At 34.4% G+C, this 22,650-nt stretch overlaps 1 protein-coding gene across 7 annotated transcripts in view; it reads left to right on the top strand.

The window, feature by feature from the left end:
• The window catches only part of LOC124956216 (homeotic protein distal-less), an 82,864-nt gene extending 63,228 nt beyond the window's left edge, over window positions 1-19,636 (top strand). For 4 of the 7 annotated variants that reach the window (XM_047511720.1, XM_047511716.1, XM_047511717.1 and 1 more), the window contains exons 3-5: window positions 17,505-17,676; window positions 18,008-18,341; window positions 19,185-19,636. In XM_047511720.1, coding sequence (XP_047367676.1) covers window positions 17,505-17,676; window positions 18,008-18,341; window positions 19,185-19,203 — 525 coding nt within the window. In that variant the 3' untranslated portion in view covers window positions 19,204-19,636. The remainder of the gene's footprint in view (window positions 1-17,504; window positions 17,677-18,007; window positions 18,342-19,184) is intronic. The other 3 variants (XM_047511721.1, XM_047511722.1, XM_047511718.1) reach the window with 1 other exon arrangement.
• The last annotated feature ends 3,014 nt before the right edge of the window (window positions 19,637-22,650 follow it).

The following is a 22,650-nucleotide window of genomic DNA, read 5'->3' as shown; positions in this document are numbered from 1 at the left end:
GAGAACGAATCGCCACTAAGCTGGCCGAGTAAAAGCGTGAAATTACTAGCAACCTAACTAAAATTGCCCCTTTTCGTCTTCTTTCTCTCTCTCTCTCTCTCTCTCTCTCTCTCTCTCTCTCTCGCATGCTCTTATTTCCATTGGATTCTTCTTCTTCTTCTTATGACTCTCCTTTTCTAACCATCCACGTTTTTCAAATCGATGCAACAGCTCGGAAATTGCCGGTGCTTTTTCTTTGTATGGTATGTAGGACTACACGCTAAAGAGTACTTTGGATAATTCGAGAAGACCTCGTGAAACTCTTCCAACCCCTTTTTCGAGGGTTGCTAAACTACACGCGAATTCTTTCTATATACATACATACATGTATATATATATATATATATATTTCTTATTTATTTGAGAAGGCACACGCATCACGAGGACTAATTTAACATTTGACCTGAAAGCTCGAGGTTTCAGGAATTAAAAGTTTAAAGTTTGAAAAGATTTGCCAGATCACGTGACACTTCTTTTTTTTTTTTTTTTTTTTTATAATGTTTTATATATGTACTATGGTATTTAGAACAAAAGAAAAAAATAAAAAAATAAAAATGATAATTAGCTGACTATTACTGTAATGGAAAATTTTCTCAAGCAATGATCAATTTCTTAACGTTCTGGATTTAATCGTTCGATTTTATTTTATTGAATTTAATTTATACATTTTCTTCTTTTTTTTTTTTCTTTTTCCTTTTTAACGAAGCAAGTTGGAGATAATCAAAAAAATATCTTTAAAGAATTCGCTCGATCGTTAGATTCGATGTCATATCTATGTTAATAGATATGTATGTGTATGTATCTTAACGAGATCGGTAAAAAGTACTTAATACGTTTTACGACTGATAAATTATTAAATCGTCGTAAATTCAAGCGACGTATTACCGACTCATAAGTGGTATCTGTGAGCCGTTTAAAGCTCGTAAAAGTTGTATATACTTAGCTAACTATAACGAATATTGAATATGATGTCGTAGCTTGAATAAAATTTTTCAAGGTTTATTAAAAGAACAAGGTTTAAGTGAGATCGTCGTGTCGTAGCTTAAATATACATGGCTAAAAAAGAAAGAAAGGAAAAAGAAAAGAAAAGGAAAGAAAATCAGAGTGGACCAAATTCATCAATATTTTCAAATGAATAATTGATCGACAATTTTGTTTCTCCTATTGATCGATCTTAAATTATACGATCAAACGATATCGAAGAATTTCTCGTGATTTTGTAATGATTAACTACGATCGATAGATTAATGACTTAGCACCTGTCAAATTGGTAGTTGATTAGATGACATTGCATGAATAACTTTTAAATACTAATATGATCGATGCTTAGCTTAATTATTTACAAAATGCATGTATATCTTTTTAAAATAGATCGTATGAAAAACAGATGAATTTTTATTGTCTTGAGATATTTTGATAATGACACTTGTCCGACATACCGCTAATTACGATAAATAATCGAATACAATTGACTACAATATTGTCGAATAATGGATAGAACAAAACGTCATTTAATCAATTAGTCAAGATTTTTCTTGCAAACGTTCGAATGAAATTGAATCATCTCACCTGTCAAATTATGCAACTACAAGATCGACGAATAGAGAATTTATCTAGATTTTGAAAATGTTAATTATATCTTAAGAATATATGAATAATCCTGAGAAATGTGTTGTAAGACTTAAAGAAAGAAAAAAAAAAAAAAAAACAGAAAAAAAAGAAGAAGAAAAAGCAGAAGAAGAAGAAGAAGAAGAAGAAGAAGAAAAAGGAATAATTTAAGAGGAGTAAGGAGGAAGGAAAAAACATTTATTAATGCATTTGATACATTAAGATAGAGGAACTTACGAAATGGTGATCTCATACGTATTCCTCATATATTGAATACTTAATTATTTACTTATTTACTTACTTACTAACTTAGGAGGAAGGGAAGATCGGGGCCAAGTAAAATTTTCCCATGTCCAGGGGAATTTGCTTGGCAAAGAAGAGTTTCCTGAAGAATCGTGGATGGAACGAGTGCTCGTTTGTAGGTGGATACCTTCGTCACGGTGAGCGGTTCGCAGCATGGTTTACCGGACAATCGTGGTGGACGTGGTGGCTCGAGGACGATGAGCGAAGAGAAGACAGAGAGAGAGAGAAAGAGAGAGAGAGAGAGAGAGAGAGAGGAGGTCGATGGCGAAAGAAGGAGAGAATAGGAGGATAGAAGCTTTGAGAGAATAAGGGGAAGGAGGGGTAAAAGGGGGTGGATAGGAGGAGGGTAGGAGGGAGGGAAAAGAAGGGACCTTCTTCTTGGTAAAGAGAGAGAGAGAGAGAGGATGGTTCGGCGAAGGAGAAGCGAGGGGCAAGGAGAATGTCGTGCTGTGCTCATCGAGGTGTAGATCCTCGTCCCCTGGGTCGTTCCTACGTTGTGGTCAGCGTCCCACTAAGCCACGGTCACGTTTACGTTATGCCACGAACATTGTCATACGTGAAAAATTTTTATTGTAGTCGTCGTTATTATTATCTTTTTCTCTGTATTTTTTTCTTTTTTTTTTTTTCCCCTTTTTCTTGTTCCTTTTTTTTTTTCTTTCTTTCTTTCTTTTTCCGTATCACACACACACAGATATTTTTGCACGATATGCACGATTCGCGAAGTTCCGATATTATATTTATAATAAATTCATATATTTCACTTTAATATATCGATAGGAATATGATTGATTCTTTTTGACATTATGACGATCGATTTTTCAATCAAGATTTTTTTAATCATATTCTTTCTTTCGTATCCTCGATAATTCTGTTTAATATTAATTTAAGGATTAATTTCAACGTACGTACGTAAGGTATCTGAAGTAATTGATTTTGTTGGTCTATAATGAAAAAAAAAAAAAAGAAAAAAAAGAAAAAAGGAAAACAAAAGCAAAAAAAAAAAAAAAGAAAAAGAAAAGGAAAAGAAAAAAGAATATAAATTATGTTTATAACGTAAAATGCTTTCACCGTATGCATACGTACACACGTACGTACGTATGTATGTACATATACATATATATACGCGTTGATCTATGAAAGGATCCATACATACATACATACACGCATATACACAGTGATAGAATAAAATTGCAGGAATACATGTCTCATCCTATTTGTCGGCATTTTCCGAAAGAGAATCTCCCGAAGCTCTCGCACGTGTAAACGTTTACGGATTAAGATGTAAGTCTGTACAAGTCGATACCGATGAAGTCTAAGCTAGTTCGATCCCACGAGCATGTTCGAAGCCAGAGAAGAAGAGAAGAATTAAAAAGAAAAAGAAAGAGAAAGAGTAAGAGAGAGAAAGAGTGAGAAAGAGTGAGAGAGAGAGAGAGAGAGAGAGAGAGAGAGAGAGAGAGAGAGATACGATGGAAAACATTGGTTCGCTACCCTCTCCTTCGTGGAAACGGTAAAGTCCATTTGGAGAAGCCGGCCGGCTTCGCGCTTCGTCGGACCGCGAGAGCGTTTCTGGACTTTTACGGAAATCGGGAACCTGGATGGATAGATGGATGGTAAACTCACATTCTATAGACGGCTGTCAGGCCATGGACGTACCATGTAAAGAGAGAAAGAAAGAGAAAGAGAGAGAGAGAGAGAGAGAGAGAGAGAGAGAGAGAGAGAGAAAGAAAGAAAGAAAGAAAGAGCCACGTATGCACATGCACCTGCTGCCATGCTACGAATGCTCGCTCGCGAACACGTTCAAAGCTTCGGGGGGGGGGGAGGGAGAGGGTGATGGGGAGAAGGGGCTAAGAGGGGGAGGCGTACGGAACTCCGGAGGGATAGAAGAGGGGAGAAAAGGAGGTAGCCAGGAGGGATGGACGGAGGGAGGAGGAGGGATCGTGGTAAGGGAATAAAAAAAAAAAAAAAAAAAGAAAAAAAAGAAAAAAAAAGTCGCTGGAGATTGAGATATCGCGGGGCGAGAGTTGGCGAGTTAACTTTTGGTCAACGGAACACGTATCTCTCTTCGGTTCTTCCTCGCCATACTTCCACGAAGTCATGGTCCCTCTGATTACCGGTTTCTCCCTTATCTTTTTTTTCGATATCCGTAACAACTACTCCCGGCCGGCCCGAATGAAGTTCTCTTTCTTAGGTGATTTTAATATATTGCACTTTTTTAATCTCTCTCTCTCTCTTTCCCTCTCTCACTCTCTCTCTCTCTCTCTCTCTCTCTCTCTCTTTCTTTCCCCCGTATCCGGCGATAAAAACTTTTCGCAAATTGGATTTGTAGTTTTGATAAAATCTAAGGAGGTGGAGGATTTGGCCTAAAACTTTATTTTTTTTTCTTTTTTCTTTTTTTTTTTCCTCTCTTCGTTTGATCACTTTCCTCGATACATTAATCTCCTTCGATATGAGACAAGTTAATAGTTCACGTCGTATAAAAATAATAAAAATTTTGATTTGGTATTGACGTTCTTTCTTTCCTTCTCTAATTTATTTTTTTCTTTTCTTTTTTTTTTTTTTCTTTTTTGTAGATCTAGATTTCTCCTTTTTTCTTTCTTTCTTTCTTTCTTTCCTATTCTTTCAATTAATCTCTCTTTCAAATGGACGGGATTAATTAGATTGATTGACGGCTAAGGATTAAACGATTTGTTAGATAAGTGGTAACAAGAAAGAATTGACTCGAGTAGGAAGATCCCAAAGTGTCTAAGCATCCTGTTTGCTCGCTGCAACATAAGCAACGAGATTGGAACCACCGTCAAAGAGAAGAGATATTCACAGGCTACACGGAGGACGGTGCGAAACGACTTTGCAAGGAGGTGGATCTCTCTATGGAGTGCGATAACGGGGTGGGGGGAGGGCAGGGGAGGAGTAGGGGTGGAAGGAGGTACACCGTGGAAGTCAGGATCGGTTCTTCTATGCATGCGATTGCATGCGAATGAATAGGGCCTTTGTGTCTTGCGAACGACAGGCGGTACGATATACAATAACGGTGCCTTAAGATTTCTCACGTAATGCAGGTCCACACGTTCCATCCAATGACGCCTTCTTTTCGCGGCTTTGGTCCTTTACGTTTTAATCAAAAAAAAAAAAAAAAAAGGGAAAAGAAAAAGAAGATGCAGAAGAAAAAGAAGAAAAATTGAATTTTCGATTATCCCGAATCTTATGTAAAATATACTTTTCTTTTTTTTTCTCTCGTATTATTCGAACAGGTTTTAAACGACATGCGTAAACGTTCTTTCAATTTTTTTAATGAAAAAGTTTCGAACCGATAAAAAAAATTTCGACCCCTCCCTTATCTTTTCCCAAACAACCCTTTTCAATCTATTTGAGAAGGGTTTCTTTTCTTTTCTTTTTTTTTTTTTTTTTTTTTTGAAGAGAGATGATTGTTTCTTTTTTTCTCTTTCTCTCTCTCTCTCTCTCTCTCTCTTTCGTCTCTGATAAAAGTCTCGGAGCGGATAAAAAATTTCAGCTCTTTTCCAGATATTCGATTTTTTTCCCCCCTCCCAAAGAATCCATCGTTAAATTCAGATTATTTTTTTCTTTTCTTTCTTTTTTTTCTTTTTTTTTTTTTTTTAAGAGAAACGATTTCGTAGCTTTGAAAATTATCTAATCTTGAAAGTCTTGAATAGGTAAGAATCATGACGTCGTTTCAGTTCAATTCTCAAGAATCGTTGTTAACATAATTGAAAGTCTTAGTTATCCAGGAAATTCTGTAACACTAAGGAATAATCTCTCTCTCTCTCTCTCTCTCTCTCTCTATCTCTATCACTATCTCTATCTCTATCTCTTTCTCTTTCTCGAAACAGGAAGAAGTCGAAAGCTATGAGCATCGATTGGTATTCCAATAGACGGAAAAGGGTGTGAAAAGTAAAATAAAAGGAATAAGAAGAAGAATAGGACGAATGATGTAACACACATCGCTTTATGACTTACATATGAATATGCGTAGAAATATAAAAAAAGGAGCGAGAACAAATGTTTAAGAGACAAAGGGAAACGATGTTGGTAAGGCTCGTGTACCGCTTCACGGAATGTATTCCGCTCGTCACGGTGTCAATCGTTGTGTCAACCGTTGTGTACGTTACGTGAGCTCACTACAAAATTGTCTTTTCGATTTTAACCAGTTTTCTCTCTTCTTCCTCGGTTTTAGGATATCCACGAAAAAACAGCTTTATAGTTATATCTATATATATATATATATATGTATATGTATATATGTATATACACAAATCAAGATTTTGATTGAATCAAGAAATCGATTGAAAAAAATCATTGATTGAAAATGATTTATCAAAAAAAGCTAATTGATTTGTTTCAATTTAAATAAAATTACGTTTCTTTTTTCTTATATATATATATATATATATATATATATATATAAGATACCCTATGTACGTATAAGAAATATTTGATAATTTTTTTCTTCTTTTTTAATATTTTTCATGTAATTCATTGAAAAGTATCAAATTTACATTCTCCACAATATACAGATGTGCACGTACATCTATATACATATATATATATATATGTATATATATGTAAGCTTATTAAATACGGATACCTCTCAGTAGAAAAGTTCCGCCAACGCGTTCGGAGCGAGCGATTGTTCTCTCCAAACTATGTTGCTGCGATCGTAATCGCGCATAATCGTAACAAAGCGCGACGGGTCCGATTAAAAGCTTTTCGTCGCGCTTCCGCGTGGAAGGACTTCTCCCGCCATTCTTCATTTTAATATCGTATGCGCGCTTCGCTGCACGAACTTTGAAACGAGCGATGGGGAGGGATAGGGGAGAAGAAGAAGAAAAAAAGAAAAAGAGGAAGAGAAGAGGAAAAAGAGAAAATAACAAAAAGAGAAGGAGAAAAAAAAGGAAGAAAAGAATGAACGAAACGAGAGAAATAAAAAAAAAAAAAAAAAAAGAAAAAAAAAGAAAAGATAAAAAATAAAAATAAAAATAAAAATTATCACGCCGGTGTAACGTCAACGTTAGATATATGAACGTACGAGTGTATTATGTTGTAATAGCTTTTTAATTCATAAATTCTAATTTTCTAAATGGTAATGTGTATACATATATATATATATATATATATTCGATTATGGAAAGGATTAATACGATATAAGAATATAAAAAAATAGTGATAAGGGAGAAAATGAATATCTGAAGATCTTAGTTTATTTTTTGTTTTTGTTTTTTTTTTTTTAATTACAAATATATTAATGATGTTAAAGTGGAACTAATATAAAAAATAATGGACTTGTTTAGAAGTATCATGAATTACATTTATTACTATTAATCAAATCCATTATCCTTCGTAATAGTTAAATATCACAAATTCCATATACTTTAATTAAAATAATATCAATTATTGTGTTATAACGAATTACAAAGAATTAATATATTACTATTAATATCATATTATATTAATTAATAATCTACGAATGTTGAATTGTACGATAGTATTATAATCAATTTTAATATCGTAATTATAATTAATTGCAAATCTATTAATATCGTATAGAATAATAAATTGAACGATCGTATTAATAATTCTATAAAAATATCAATATCGGATGATCCCGATATGAGAATATTTCATTATATCGAAAAAAAATAAATTACTATATATTAATATATAACATATTAACTTATACATATATATACATATATATATATATATAATAAATTAATATATATATATGTATATATATATATGAAAGGAAGGTAAAGCATTTAGTGGGAAAAGGTAGGCAGTAATAAATAACAATGCGAAGAGGTCCGCTGCACCGCTGGGGAATTTTCGTTGTTGTCGAGGTGGCACTGCGCATCACCGATGCCAGGCAGGAAGTGGGAACCGCCGAAGCAACGGCAGGCAACGAGGGGGCCGTGTTGTCGAGGGGGAGGCTTCGTGCTTCGTCGTTGCATTGTGGGAGTGAGCGAGTGAACAAAATGAGAAAAAAAAATGAGAGAGAGAGAGAGAGAGAGAGAGAGAGAGAGAGAGAAGAAGCATTATAGCATTATGCGAACGAACGAACGAACGAACGAACGAACGAACGATTCGAACGGGGCCCTAGTGACGCATTTATGCGGCTATTATTATACCCTCCTCCTCCTCCTCCTCCTCCTTTACCATCATTTCCACCTCCACCTTCTCCATCTCCACCTCCACTTTTTCTCTCTCTCTCTCTCTCTCTCTCTCTCTCTCTTTCTATTCCTCTGGTGGTACCTCAACCCTCCTTCAAATTATAGATACCTACCCACTTATATCGTTAAAAAATGTGACACGCGCGACCACCGAAATTTTACACGCTTTTATCCCACTCTAATCTATCTATCGTTTCATCATTATATTTCTATAAGTATTTTGATTCGTTTTTTATTCGTGAAATTAATTTGGAATTATTGTCTATTTTCTTTCTTTCTATTGTTTTTTTGTTTTGTTTTGTTTTTGTTCGTTCCTTTTTCTTCTTCTTTTTCTTTTTCATCGTTTTAAAAATCAACGATAAATGTACAATCGAATTTTAATACTTCGTAACTTTTACAACGAAATCATTTTATAATTAAATATACATAGATCGTATGTATACGTGTGAAACTTCGAATATCATTCAGTAAATTTTTATGATCATACTGTATTTACGTATTTGATTTTTTTTTTTTTTTTTCGTAAGATATAAAAATTTGAATAGATGAACGATAATTAAATGTTTCCATTGATAAATTGATATCGTACGATTATGATCGAACGAATTATTATCGAAAATTTAAGCGTTTAACTTTGCATGATCTTATTACGAACGATTGAATCTTGATTATATACGTAATAACTTGAGAAAACAATGAAGAAAATATAATCTAAAAATAAATAAATAAATAAATAAATAAATAAATGAAATTCATACGTTCAATCTTTTTGCTTGTGCAAAATTATAAGATTATCTTCTTTTTTTCGTTTGTTTTTTTCTTTTCTCTTTTTTCACAATGATTCGCACGAATCTTTATATGAAAAATATTTATAAAAATTTTATGAATATTCGTGAGGCGTCGAATCGTTTTTTTCTTTTTTCTTTTTTCTCTCTCTTTATTAACATTAGTATACATTATTTATTTATGAGGTAAATAAGGGTTTGCAAGAATCTAATAATGACTTAAGTATTTTCATTTCTCACAGTTAATGTCTCTCGAGTTAATGTCTCTCGATTTAACGCGTCTCTCAATGAATAATTCTTGATTCTTATGTTAGACGAAGTGGAGTCTCCTAGACGTAGATAAATTCTAGCCGGTCGATAGACTCGGCATTCAAAGAACGAACGAACGAACGAACGAACGAACGAAAGAACGAATGAAGGAATGAACGAACGTGGCCTTCTTTCGTTTCCGAACGTTCGTTCCAGCCATGCCATTCCACTCGACTTTCGATTTTGCATAACGTATTCCATAGCTATTGTACGATCTATAGATCATCGAACTGGAATGACGTTCCTTCTCGTCGTAAGAATTTTTTCTTATTTCTTCTTCTTCTTCTTCTTCTTCTTCTTCTCCATTTTTCTTCTTTTCTTTTTTTTTTTTTTTTTTTTTTCTTTTTTTCATTTATCCATCCATCTCTACTCCACGACCTCGACTTTCACACTTACGATCGTTCTAAGTGTTTAAAGAAACTCGAAGAATCTCGAAGACAGAATGAAGATTGATATTCTTGTATATTTCTATCGTAACAAAGAGAATGATGAATTATACCGTTAATCGATGATCGAAAAGATCACTACATGATTTTCACTTTGCCGATATAATGATTATGCCGTAGAATGTGCCATGCCAATTAGTAACATTTTTCTCGTGATCTTTTTCTTCCTTTCTTTTTCCTTTTCTTTCTTTCTTTCTTTCTTTCTTTTATTTTTTTGTCGTTTTTCTTTTTAAATAATAATGTGATAAGTATGCGATTAATTATATTCAAGAAATATTATTGCTGGTGACGATTCTACGATTGAAATTCTTGAAATTCCGTCGGGTGAAGAGAAAGAGAATGGAAAGGAAAAGAAAAAAAGAAGAGAAGAAGAAAAGCAAAAAAGATTTCCCATAAAATTACAGGCATGTTCCCTTTTTATTTATTTTCTCTTTTTTTTTTTTCTAAAATCTTCTTCTTCTTTCTTATCTTCGTAAGAGACGTGAACGCGAATATAAAAGGGACGGAAGAAAGAAGTAAATAAAAAAAAAGAGAAAAAAAGGAAGAAAAGAAAAGAAAAAGAAATAAAAAGAAGAAAAATAAAAGAGAAATAAATTTATCTTCTCGAACGACGAGAATTATCTTCGTTCGAGGATAAGAAAGAAAGATGGGGAAGAAAGAGAAAGAGAGAGAGAGAGAGAGAGAGAGAAAACAACAAGGAAATAAAAAGAAAAGAAAAAAGGGAGAGACAAAATAAAATGAAATAAATATCGTCGAATGTGCGACGATCACGTGTTTAAAAATGTAAAAATTGAAAAAGGGAATCGTTCGCAGAATGACGCAGAGAACCAATGGCGAATTAGTTTGTTAGGGTTTTCCATGGGACGTCTGCCCGCAGGTGGACAGTGTCGCACCGATACGCGTGATTATTTATTGTGCGGACAGATTGGATCATTCAAAAGTCCGGGGTAGCCTCGATAGTCTCGCTAGCTAGGGGGATTGAACCACCCTCCCACCCTCTCTCCCTCCCTCCCACCCTTTCTCTCCATCCCCATCATCCTGTATCCCCTACTACCCCGCATTCACTATGGGAAATAACTCGATCCAACGAACGATACACTCCCAGTGGTCGAAAGTAACCTTCAATTTCGGCTGAAGCTTAGCAATCGTTGAAAATAATTCGATCACTGTAATAAACAATAATAATCATTTGTTCATTCATTCGAGATTTATCGAATTTTATTTATAATATCGTGATTTCATTAATTCATCGTACCGGCATTTTTTTATTGGGATGAATTAAAAGTTTTCTTTTGTTTTATCACATTTTGTTTCCCTCCTTAAATTTGATCAATTTTTCTTTCTTTCTTTCTTTCTTTCTTTCTTCTTTTTCTTCATTCATTTTCTTTCGTTTTCTTTTTTCTTCTTTCTCTGTCTTTCTTTTTTTTTTTTTTTTTTTTTTTTGTAGAAACAAAATCGAATTGCTAAAGGCGACGAGCAAATTGCTATCGTTAAACACATGAACACTTTATCGAACTCATGTTATAACTCGTTCCCATTATCGCTGTCGTTAAGTTCATTCTTAATTATCATCTTTCTTTGAGTTATAAAAATTTCCATAGACATAAGTAAAAGTTACGCATTTATTTTGTTTCCTTCTCTTTTCTTTTCTTTTGCTTTTCTTTTCTCTTTTCTTAATGAAATTATTCTTCACTTCGATCGGTGAAAAAATTTTTCGAAGGGACAGAGAAAAGCATAAGAAAGAAAAAGAGAGAAGAAGAAGAAGAAGAAGAAGAAGAAAATAAATAAATAAATAAAGAAAGAAAGAAAGAAAGAAAGAAAGAAAGAAAGAAAGATGTTGAAAAAAGATGAGATCCGATCCGTCGAGTGAATAAGTGAAATCGAAAGTACTGTAACTAGAATTCGTTGCTTTCATGCTTAGCGACGGCCGCCATAAAAGTTTTATCGCTCACGCCTGCCAGTAATTAGTTTCAGAGAGAGAAAGAGAGAGACAGAGAGAGAGAGAGAGAGAGAGAGAGAGAGAGAGAGAGAGAGAGACATGCTTAGTCAAAACTAACTAAAGTTAAAACTAAGGCAACCTTTTATCAATATATGTATGCACGTTATCACGAGTCAAGGACCATACCCTCTTCGAAGTTACTAATTATGCCACTTATACGGTCGCTCAGTAATAATTTACTAACGCATTATCGTACGTAATCAACCAACGTCAACAATTCCGATCTTCTTTAGTTAAGTTAAATTCTTCGATAACGAAGTTTTCTAAAATATGTCGATAATATCTTCGACAACATTTAATTTCGAGATTATTATACCTAGATCATCTCCTCAATCAATATTTAAATGAGTATAATCACTCCTTCTTCCTTCCTCGAGTTTTCTTAAAATTTTTTTTTGTTTCTCTTCTTTCTTTTTTTTTTTCTTTTTCTTCCTTCCTTTCTTTCTTTCTTTCGATCTAGAAAATTCACTCTCTCTCTCTCTCTCTTTCTCTTTTTTTTTTTTTTACTTTCTATCATCTCTCCTTCCTCCCTCAAGACGCAGACTGCTCGTCCTTTTTTTCTTTACTTTTCTTCCTTCTTTCTTCTTCTTCTGCGTCTTCGTCTTCGTTTTTCTTTTTCTTCTTTTATTATTATTTCTTTTTTTAATCTCTCTCATCCTTAGGACACATACTCATTGAGTATGCATCAGAGATATCGACAGCAACCTAAGCAAAGTTGTTTGCCTGCAGCTACGACGGAAGCCATCTTTCCTATCTCCTGTTTTCCTTTTCTTTTTCATTTTCTTCTCTTCCTTTTCTTCTTCTTCTTCTTCTTCTTCTTCTTCTTCTTCTTCTTCTTCACGATCACCGCCTGTCCAACTCGAATTTTTTCCTTCCTTCGTGTTTTGAGATGAAAAAAAAATGAAAAAGAGAGAGAGAAAGAGAAAGAGAGAAGGATAGAGATATAAGAGATATCAAATCTCGTGTGAGCAAGAGAGAGAGAGAGAGAAAGAGAGAGAGATGAAAAGAACGACAGCTTGGCATCGTTCTTTCTTCCTTCTTTTCTTACTCTTTCTTTCTACTTTACTTTTAGTAGCCGTCGGCATTAAGGCAGCTCTTTCTCTTTCTCTCTCTCTCTCTCTCTCTCTCTCTCTCTTTCTCTTTCTCTTGTAGCTCACGCGTTTGCTCTCCTTTTTTATTTCCATTCTTTCTTCTTCTTCTTCTTCTTCTTCCTTTCTTCTTTCCTTCGTTTCTTTCTTTCTTTCTTTCTTTCTTTCTTCCTTTCTTTCTTCATCCCCTGTTCACGTATGTATTCCGTCACGCGCATTTGCATGCATTTCGGTAAAGCCGTTCAAAACTTTTTTTTTTTTTGAACCATTTGGATTCTTCGCCATTCGCATTTCCTTTATTTCGAAATTCAAAACTACTTCTCGAAGATCCTTCTCTATGTATTTTTAATAATCAACGTTGACCAAATAATCTTTCATGATTCATGTAACATCAAACGTAGATGATGTACGTTTGGAAGGAGAGAGAAAAAAGAAGAAAAAAAAAAAAGAAAATAGAAGAAGAAAAAAAAAAAAGATAGAAAAAAAGAAAATGTATGTAGACGCAATGATTTTATATTCATTGTTAATTATATACGATACATTTTTTGAGATAAATTAAATGGAATCTTTTTTTTTTTTAATATACATACGTATATATTTATATATTTATATATTTTTTTTTCTTTCTTTCTCTTTGATTTCAATCTGACTCGATCGAAAAGTATGCGGTTTCGCATTTCTATTAGATTGAATTAAGTGGAATGACTAAACGTGTTACGTATATCTAAATGGTATAGTAATAAAAAAAGAATAGGAAAAGAAAAGAAAAGAAAAAACAACAAGGTATAGCAATTTTAATTTATTTATGCTTCTTTGCACATGTTTTCTCCTTTTTTTTTCTCTTTTTCTTTCTTTCCTTTTTTTTTCTTTTTTTTTTTTTTTTTTTTTTAAGGAGTCACTTAGGTCGAATCCTTCTTTTTTTTTTTTTTCTTACGATTAAGAGGATTTTCTTTCGTTTCCATTCGAATTCGATATATAAAAGTATATGTTATGCATTTAAATTAGAAATATAAAAAAGAGAGAGAGAGAGAGAGAGAAATACATCGAATCACTTTGGTGTTACGTGTAAATCGAGATATCGCATACGCAACGAGCCTTCCGTATTTTATTATCGTTCGAGAATGATCGTGGCAGGCGTCAAAATATAATGCTGGATTTACGAGACAGATATGCTACCGGTGTTGCCTTAACGCGTAATAAAAAAGAGCTTCGCACAGTAAAGTATCGTAACGAAGTATATAGGGGTGTATTAACGAGAGCTATTAAATTGTGCGTTCGCTTAGTCCTAAAGAGTATATTTTTGCATTAATTAGAGGAAGGAAAGGGAATAGAAAAGAAAAAAAAAAAAAAAAAAAAAATAAGAAAAAGGAAAAAAGGAAGAAAGAAACGAACAAACAAACAAACAAATTGTTCCAAATCCTGCTCCAAGAATTTTTTTCCAAATTTTAACGAAATGGCATTAATAATAATGATGATAATGATAATAATAATAATAATAATAATAATAATAATAATAATCCGTGAATGGTGGGGTTAGATCATTTTTTTCTTTTCTTGTTCTTTCCCTTTTTTTCTTTTCTTTTTTTTTTTTGATCACCAAATATATATATATATACACGATAATTTAATAATCAAATGTATATGTACGTACTCGATTAAATTTATTCGAATTAAATTTATTTATTGTCGAAATATTTATTGTCGATCGACGATTAACATTTAATCGGGCTATTTTTTTTTTTTTTTTTTTTTTTTTTTTTTTTTTTTTTTTTTTTGAAATTGTAATTCTTCTTAAGAATCCATACAGTTGTTAATTTTTATTCTTCATAAGACAAGAAAAGAAATACACACACACATACGTATATATAATTTAATAAAAAAGGGGTAGATTTAAGAAGTCGAAGGAGGAAAAAGAAAGGGTGGATCAAGTGAAAATAAAAAAAGGTTTAGGAGAAAGGACGAAGGACATTTTTATATAGTAGTTCGAAGTTTTATATTGTAACTTGGTACAGAACACGGGTTGGTTGTAAATATCAATAAACAAAGCTGCTGAAACGACAGCCTCTTTTGCTATCCTTTTCCAACACACTTTCTTATTTCGATAGACTTTCTCTCTCTCTCTCTCTCTCTCTCTCTCTCTCTCTCTTTCTGTCTCTCTCCTCTCTCTTTCTCTCCTTCTTTCTTTCTCTTTTTCGTCTCGACACGCGTAACGAAATAAAGCACGTCGAGGAAAGGGTTCTAGCAGCTCGGAACCTTTGTCGGTGCAAAGCACAGTCAACTTTTTCAACGAGCAATTAGAAAGAGATTTATTTGCCAGGTATGCCGGCACTCCTCGATAAAAGGTAGAGATTTGTTGTATTCTCTCTTTTAACCTGTGCCTTTCTTGTTCCTATAGTTTTCGGGATACTTTTAAAAAAGATACCTACATACGTCTAACAAGAGATATCCAAACGGGCTTTAAAATATCTATAAATGGAAAATAATATATCAAAGATTTATTAATTTAATACGAATTAAATGAGACATACGATTAAATTATTTGCCAGGGTGAGTGTATAGATACGATTACAAAAGAAAAGAGAATTTTTTCCCCAAAAAAAATCTCTCTCCTAATATGAGATATAATTGATTAATTTAATTTCTAATGTATCATGATCGGAAAGTTTTTTTTTCTTTTTTTCTTTTTTTCTTTTTTTTTTTTATAATACTTAGAAATTGCTTCTCTTTTTTTTTCCTTTTTTCCCATTTTATTCGCGTAAATTCATTTTCTCTCTCTCTCTCTCTCTCTCTCTCTTCTATACATATAAAAATCGTATTTATCCAGTACGTGTTCGCGTTCCTAGAGCACATACACAATAACACATTTATGTGTAAATGTACTTGATGCACGTAGTATAGGCGAGGTTTTGCCTCGGTGGTTCGCCATATAAAACGTGAAACAATGCCGCACGAGCGGTGCGTTTCTTCTGCGCTCAAGGCGAGCCCGCACTGCGGTTTTAATGAACTCGTTTTGACGTGACGACGCCTCGCGCTCCTTCTTCGAGAATTTCTGCCCTCTCTGAGCACCCTCCTTCCTTCCTTCCTTCCTTCCTTCCTTCCTTCCTTCCTATCATCCTTCTTTCTCCTACTATAATCCCTTTTCACTTCTCCTCCGCCCTTCCTTTCTCCTCGACAACGTTGCACCTCCTCCACCTCCTCCTCAACGTCATTGTCGTTGATAGTAGTTGGTTGTAGTCGTCGCGCCTACGGCCGCACCCGACTTTGTTAATTAAAGTAACCTGTGCTATTCTTTTTGATTGAACCCCTCCCGGCTGATTAAACCTATTTCCTTCTCTTTCCTTTCCTCGATTCCCTTTCAGGTTATTACATTTCGAATTATTTCGATATTTATACAATCACTTTCTATGATAATTTGAGAAACAACAAAATTGTCCCCCTTCTTTTTCTTTTTTGTTTTCCTTTTTTTCTTCTTTTCCTTTTCTTCTTTCACCATTTTATTTTCCATTTTCTATCTATGATATTTGTCATTTGTCATCGAGGAAACGACATTTTATCATTCTAATTTATTTATTCTAAATATAAGATAGATATTATTTTTACTGCGATCGGGGGGTGGAGAGCAAGGAAAGGAAGAGATTAAATCGTTTGAAATAATTTAGAAAAATTTTATCCGTTTAAAATAACAACGATTATCGACTTATTTAATGGATAACAAAATATCAAATGATTATTCTGAAGGAAATAATAAAATGTAAGGATCTCTTTGATATAAGGAACGTATAAAAAGGTATGAGGGATGTAGCGAGGGGTAGGAGAGAGAGAGAGAGAGAGAGAGAGAGAGAGAGTGAAAGAGTAAACACCTGTTGCTGCAATGACTGTCAATAAAATTCGATAGACAAGAAAAAAAATGTCGAATGTAAAGATTATGAAAAATAAAAAAATTTCCACGATTTATCATAACTCGTACAATTGACAATAATCGTTTGTAAATAGACGAATGTGTTTATGTTATTTTATTTATTTATACGTACGTACGTACGTACGTATTTACGACGAATGACTTAGATTTTTCTTCTGTCCACATTGACGATATTCGAAATTCAAAATAAAATCATAAGAATGTACTTTAAGATTGATCCGGCTTATCCTATAATATAAGAATATTCTTATTCTCATGTTTCTCGAACTGAGGACACTCATACATACATATACATATATATATATATATATATATGTGTGTGTGTAGATACATAAATACTTACGTATGTACTTATGTACGTAGATACGTAGTAGCTTGACTCGGTACGATGCGAAACTTACGTAAGACCACGAAGAACGTCACGTGCATACAGCGCATGTGTGCACTTCGAGGAGACAAAAAATACCGCATGTGCAATCCCAGTAGTCGGGTACATGCGCATTGGGTATCCGTTCCAGGACTACGTTTTATGTGTAGGCAGTAAAGAGAGGAAAAAGGAACGACACGAATGATTACGAAACGTATACGTTCCTCTTTTCCTTTCTTTTCTTCTTCTTCTTCTTTTTCTTTTTCTTTATCTTTTTCTTTATCTTTTTCTTTATCTTTTTCTTCGTTCTCTTCATCCTCCTTGTCTTTCATATAATAATCTAACTAACTGAATTACTTACTGAAGTATCTTTGTATATTATAAATATCAAAATGACAATTATCGTGGATATAAATAAAATTAAATAAATAATAATTATAATAATGTTTTTTGTTTCAGGTAAAAATATGGTTCCAAAATAGGAGAAGTAAATATAAGAAAATGATGAAGGCGGCACAACAAGGTGGAGGCGGTGGTGGTGGACAACACGGTAGTTTGCTCGCCGGTGGTACTGCCCTACCTGGTGGACCATCTCCTCAACCTGGTCAACCAGGGAGTCTCATGCAAGGAGGTAATAACTATCGTCTATCATCATATAAATGAAATTATTAACGCTCGAACTATAAATACATATTTTTAATCATCGTCCTTTTTATTATTTTTTATTATTTTTTTGTTTGTTATTCCTTATCACGATAGTTCCAGCGTTAATTATTATTTTCAAAATCGATCGAGACGATATCACGTATATATGAATGATAAAAAAAAAAAAAAAAAGAATCAAAAAAAAGAAAGATTTATCTTCGTTAAACGATGAATTATACGATCTCGAATCTAATCTATAATATTATGCGAATAGAGAAATAAAGAGAATTAGAATAGATCTTAACGAGTTAACAAAGACTGGTCGGTTATGTTAACAGGAGGTGGAAGTTCTGTCTCGGGTAGTCCGACGACGGGATACCTTGGTGGTATGGGAGGCGGTGGTGGAGGTCACACCCCCGGAAGTTCGAGTCCCGGTAGTGAGATGTCGCCTCAGCATAACGAGAGCCCACCCGCGCCCGCCTGGCCGGGCGAGATGAAGCACCATCCTCATCCTCATGCCCCACCACATACTCACCATCATCCACACACGCCTGGACATCATCCACCTCCACCACCTCCACCTCCACATCACGCGGGTTATATGCCGCAATATTCTTGGTATCAGGCCGATCCTAATCCTGGACTACTCACGTGAGTTTTACTTTTATCATTTTATTCTTTTCTTTTTTTTTTTATATATGTATATTTTTTTTATTTCACTCTCTCTCTCTCTCTCTTTTTGTCTAATTATCCGTTTCTGTCTTTGTCTTTCTCTTAATATATATTCCTTTTACTTCCTAACTTGACTAATCAATGCATTCTATGAGAATCCCAGCATTCTATGAGAACCCTTCGCACTTTGAAAGGTGGAAAGAGTGGAGAGTTACGTAGACATCTATGTCTACAAAATCTAGGACGACCGAAATGGTATTATATTTACTTTTCATTAAAATTCTACAGATTACAAAATTGGTAATCTAATAATATATATATATATATATATATATATATATATATATATCTTTTCCTTTTATGAATTTTATATACATATGTATTATATGCGTGTATGTATATATAATTTCTAGATATATAATGAGAGAGAAGAAGAAAAGCTAAAAGAAAACGAAACGAAATAAGGCAAGAAAATACAAAAAGAAAAAAAAATAAAAAGAAAAAAAAAAAAAAAAAAAAAAAAAGAAGAGAAAATTGTAAAGAAGCAAAAAGCAAAAATACTGAGAATAACTTTTCTTTATTTTCTTTCGATGAATGTTGTTACGAGTTAATGAAAAGTCAAAAGATAATTACCAAAGGGCTACGACGAGGCTGAGAATTATTTATTCTTTTTTTTTTTTCTTATCTTTTTTTTTCTTTCTTTTTCTTTTTTTTCTTTTTTTTTCGTCAGCGTTGATAGAGCTCCTTATTAACGAATCAACGTTGAGAGAAGGATGGTACGGGGTACGGTGATTAACTACTTTTCTCTGTGATATGTTACAGGGTGTGGCCGGCGGTTTAACGAAGACGTCCCCCGAATCGAGTCGAGGAGGAGGAAGTTGTCCGCCATGGTATAGAGGACGTACCAGATACTTCGTGGCGCCTATCACGAAGGGAAATCGCGTTAAACGTTAAATATCCTTTTTGAGTCGTTTTTCAAAGAAGAAAGAAAGAGCGAGAAAGAGTGGGGGAGAGAGAGAGAGATATATATATATATATACATATATATATATATATATATATAGTAAGAGAAAGATAACAGTGTGACGTGTGTGTGCCTGCGTGCGCGCGTTTGTTGTGTGTACAACCCCCCTTCTTCCCACGTCGTAGATGACAGAAAAAAAAAAGAAAAAAAATCTATTTACGTGGATGAACGTTTCGTAAATCTTTTTTCTTCTCGTTGAAAAAAAAAAAGGAAAAAAAGAAAAAAAATAAGAAAAGAGAAAAAAAGAAAAAAAAAGAAAAGGAGAAAAAAGAAGGGGAGTAGTGAAAGGAAATAATAGAGAAAGAAGAAAAATATGTGGGCGAGGGAGGGGGAGGGAATGAAAGAAAAAGGTCACGCGATAAGGATTTAATTATCGTTCAGGGGGGAGGGGAGGGAAAAGGGGGGACGGGTCTGTTAGAGAAAAATAATCGACTTTCTGACACTTGTGAAATCGACATTGGATCGATTGATTCGCGAATTGTGTAAAAAAAAAAAAAGATAAATAAATAAATAAATAAATAAATAAATAAATAAATAAATGAATAAATAAATAAATAAAATAATACAAAAAAAGAAGAAGAAGGTGAAGATAAAGAAGAAGAAGAAGATGAAGAAGAAGATGAAGAAGAGGAAGAAGAAGAAGACGTGTAAGGTGGCTCGTATAGGTTTAGGTGAGAAATTTTGTGACGTTTAATGGTATCGTAACGGGGGTAGTAGGGGAGGGGAGAGGGAGCGAACAAAAAAAAATTTACGAAAGAACGAAAAAATATCACACACCGAGAGAGAGAGAGAGAGAGAGAGAGAGAGAGGAAAAATGAAAAAAAAAATGTCACGAACGGTATCGTCGTCGCGTATTAATTTTTCTTTACTTTTCTTTTTCTTCTTTTTCTTTTTTTTTTCTTTTTTTTTCCTCCCCTATGACATCACATAGCGCGTTATCATGTGTGAAAATAGCGACAAAGAGAGAAAAAAAAGGAAAGAAAATAAATAAAAGATCGACCTGTCATTATTATTAGTTCCTTTTCGACGCATCATCGGACCTTGACAAAAAAAAAAAAAAAAAAAAAGAAGAAAAAAGAGAAAAAAAAAAAAAGAAAAAAAATGCATACTCAAGGACATTGCTATCGATCGATTGATCGATCAATCGAAAGAAAGAAAGAACGAACGAATCGTTTTAAATTGTATACGTGCAAAGCTATGTTGTTACTTATGTACATGACATTATGACATTGAGGAAGATAAAACAGCAGGAGGATTTCCTTGTGTGATTTTAAAGCGACGCTCCTCGAACTCGTTCCTCCCCTCTTTTGAATATTGCGCGTTGAACTAAGAAAAAATGAAATAGGGAAAAAAAAGGGGGGCGGGCGTAAAGGGAGGATAGGGGAAAAGAAATGGGAAGAAAAGTGAAGAGAAAGAAACAAGAAACAATAAAATAAAATAAAATAAAATAAAATGAAATAAACAGAAGCGGTGAGGAGGGAGAGAGGGGATGGGGGAGGTGAAAAAGGATGAAATAACGAAGAAAATTCTTTTTATAAGAAGAATAATGCTCGCTCGTGACGCGTCGTAGATCATTTCGATCTCTCTTATTGTAAGAAAATGAATGAAATATAACATACATAATGTAAATATAAATCGGCGATCATCGGATGACGGAGAGAGTGAATGTCGCAGAGACGCGACGAAAGGGTTTCGCGAGTTCGCACTTTCGAGACCCCGAACTTAATTAAGCGTCTAATTCCAGTAACCTCCCGCTCTCCTCCACCTTACCCACTCAACCCACCCGCCCGCCCGCCTGCTTGCCTGCTCGCTGCTCGCTCGCTCCCCCGCTCTCTCGCCCGCTCGTCCCCGACCGACCGCTGGTAATTATTATAATAATACCATTAGGCGTCGGCAAATGCGTATTACTATCACCGAAAGGGAACTACGAGAGCGAGCTGCCACTACGCTCTCGGCGATTATAATAATTATCCTTCGGTCGGACGGAAGAGCTGGAGCTCCTTTTTTGTTGAAGACCAAGATGGAGAGTTCTCTCTTTCTTCTCTATCTCTCTCTCTGTCTCTCTCTCTCTCTCTCTCTCTCTCTCTTTCTAGCGTTCTATCTATCCTTCGTTTTCTCTTTTCTCTAGCAATTCATCTCGATCAGAAATAATCTCGATCTTTTTGCAAAAATTTTTCTTCGATCTTAAAGAAGAAAAAAAAAAAGAATGATCTCTTCTATTCTTCTTATTATTATCATCATCATCCGTTCTTATTCTTAATTCTTCTTCTAATATTTCCTTTTTTTCTTCCTTCCTTCCTTCCTTCCTTCCTTCCTTCTTTCTTTCTTTCTCTTCATAATCTTCTTCTTCTTCTTCTTCTTCTTCTTCTTCTTCTTCTGTTTCTCTCTCCCTTTTGTAAATGCCAATCGTACGACGGTAGATCCCCTGTGACAGTTGCTCAACTACTTTGCTCGACCTACTTTGTTCAGTCTCTGTGAGAAAGAAAAAGAGAGAGAAAGAAAGAAAGAGAAAGAGACAGAGAGAGAGAGAGAGAGAGAGAGACAAAGAAAGAAACGAAGAAAGAAAAAAGAGAGAAAACATTGCATAAACTCGTTGAGCGGTCGTTCCTCAAGGCGCTTGAAAATAATGAAATCCTAATGACATTTTCGTGAGTCCAACGATCTCGGCAATCACGGTGGCTCGGTGTAATCACCGTGGTCCCTCCTTTTCGGATGAAGCAACTCTCTTCTTCGAGTTGAAGAAGGGAGAAGGAGAAGGAGAAAGAGACGATTTCGGGGAGAGGAGAGGGAGGAGGAGAGAGGAGAGAAGGGTGGTGAGAGTTGAGACGAGAGAGAGAGAGAGAGAGAGGAAGATCTCCTCCGAAAAGGAGAGAAGCAAAAGGTGCCCTCGACGTCTTCGTCGTTGAACCCGTTGAGTGGTTTGGATCAGTGGGACGAAAGGGGAATGAAAAAATCATTATCTTTCTCTTACTCTCTCACTCTCCCTCCCTCCCTCTCTCTCTCTCTCTCTCTCTCTCTCTCTCTCTCACTCTTTCTCGAACGCCTCTCGAACGTTCAACACGTTTACTAAAGTGAAAACGTTAATTTAAATACTTACGCGCGTTTCGTCAAAATCGTTATAAATATTTTTCATTCGTCGATTATCATCGCGTACGAAACAATTCGAAGCAGATGGCAGAAGGAAGGAAAAAAGACAGAAAGAGAGAAAGAGAGAGAGAGAGAGAGAGAGAGAGAAAGAGGAAGAAGAAAAAGAAAAAGAGGGAA

The sequence above is a fragment of the Vespa velutina genome, chromosome 21 (genome assembly GCF_912470025.1).
Source record: "Vespa velutina chromosome 21, iVesVel2.1, whole genome shotgun sequence".
NCBI classification, from domain to species: Eukaryota; Metazoa; Arthropoda; class Insecta; order Hymenoptera; family Vespidae; genus Vespa; species Vespa velutina.
Note: the sequence above shows the minus strand (reverse complement) of the source record. Positions and strands in the feature narration are given on the sequence as shown.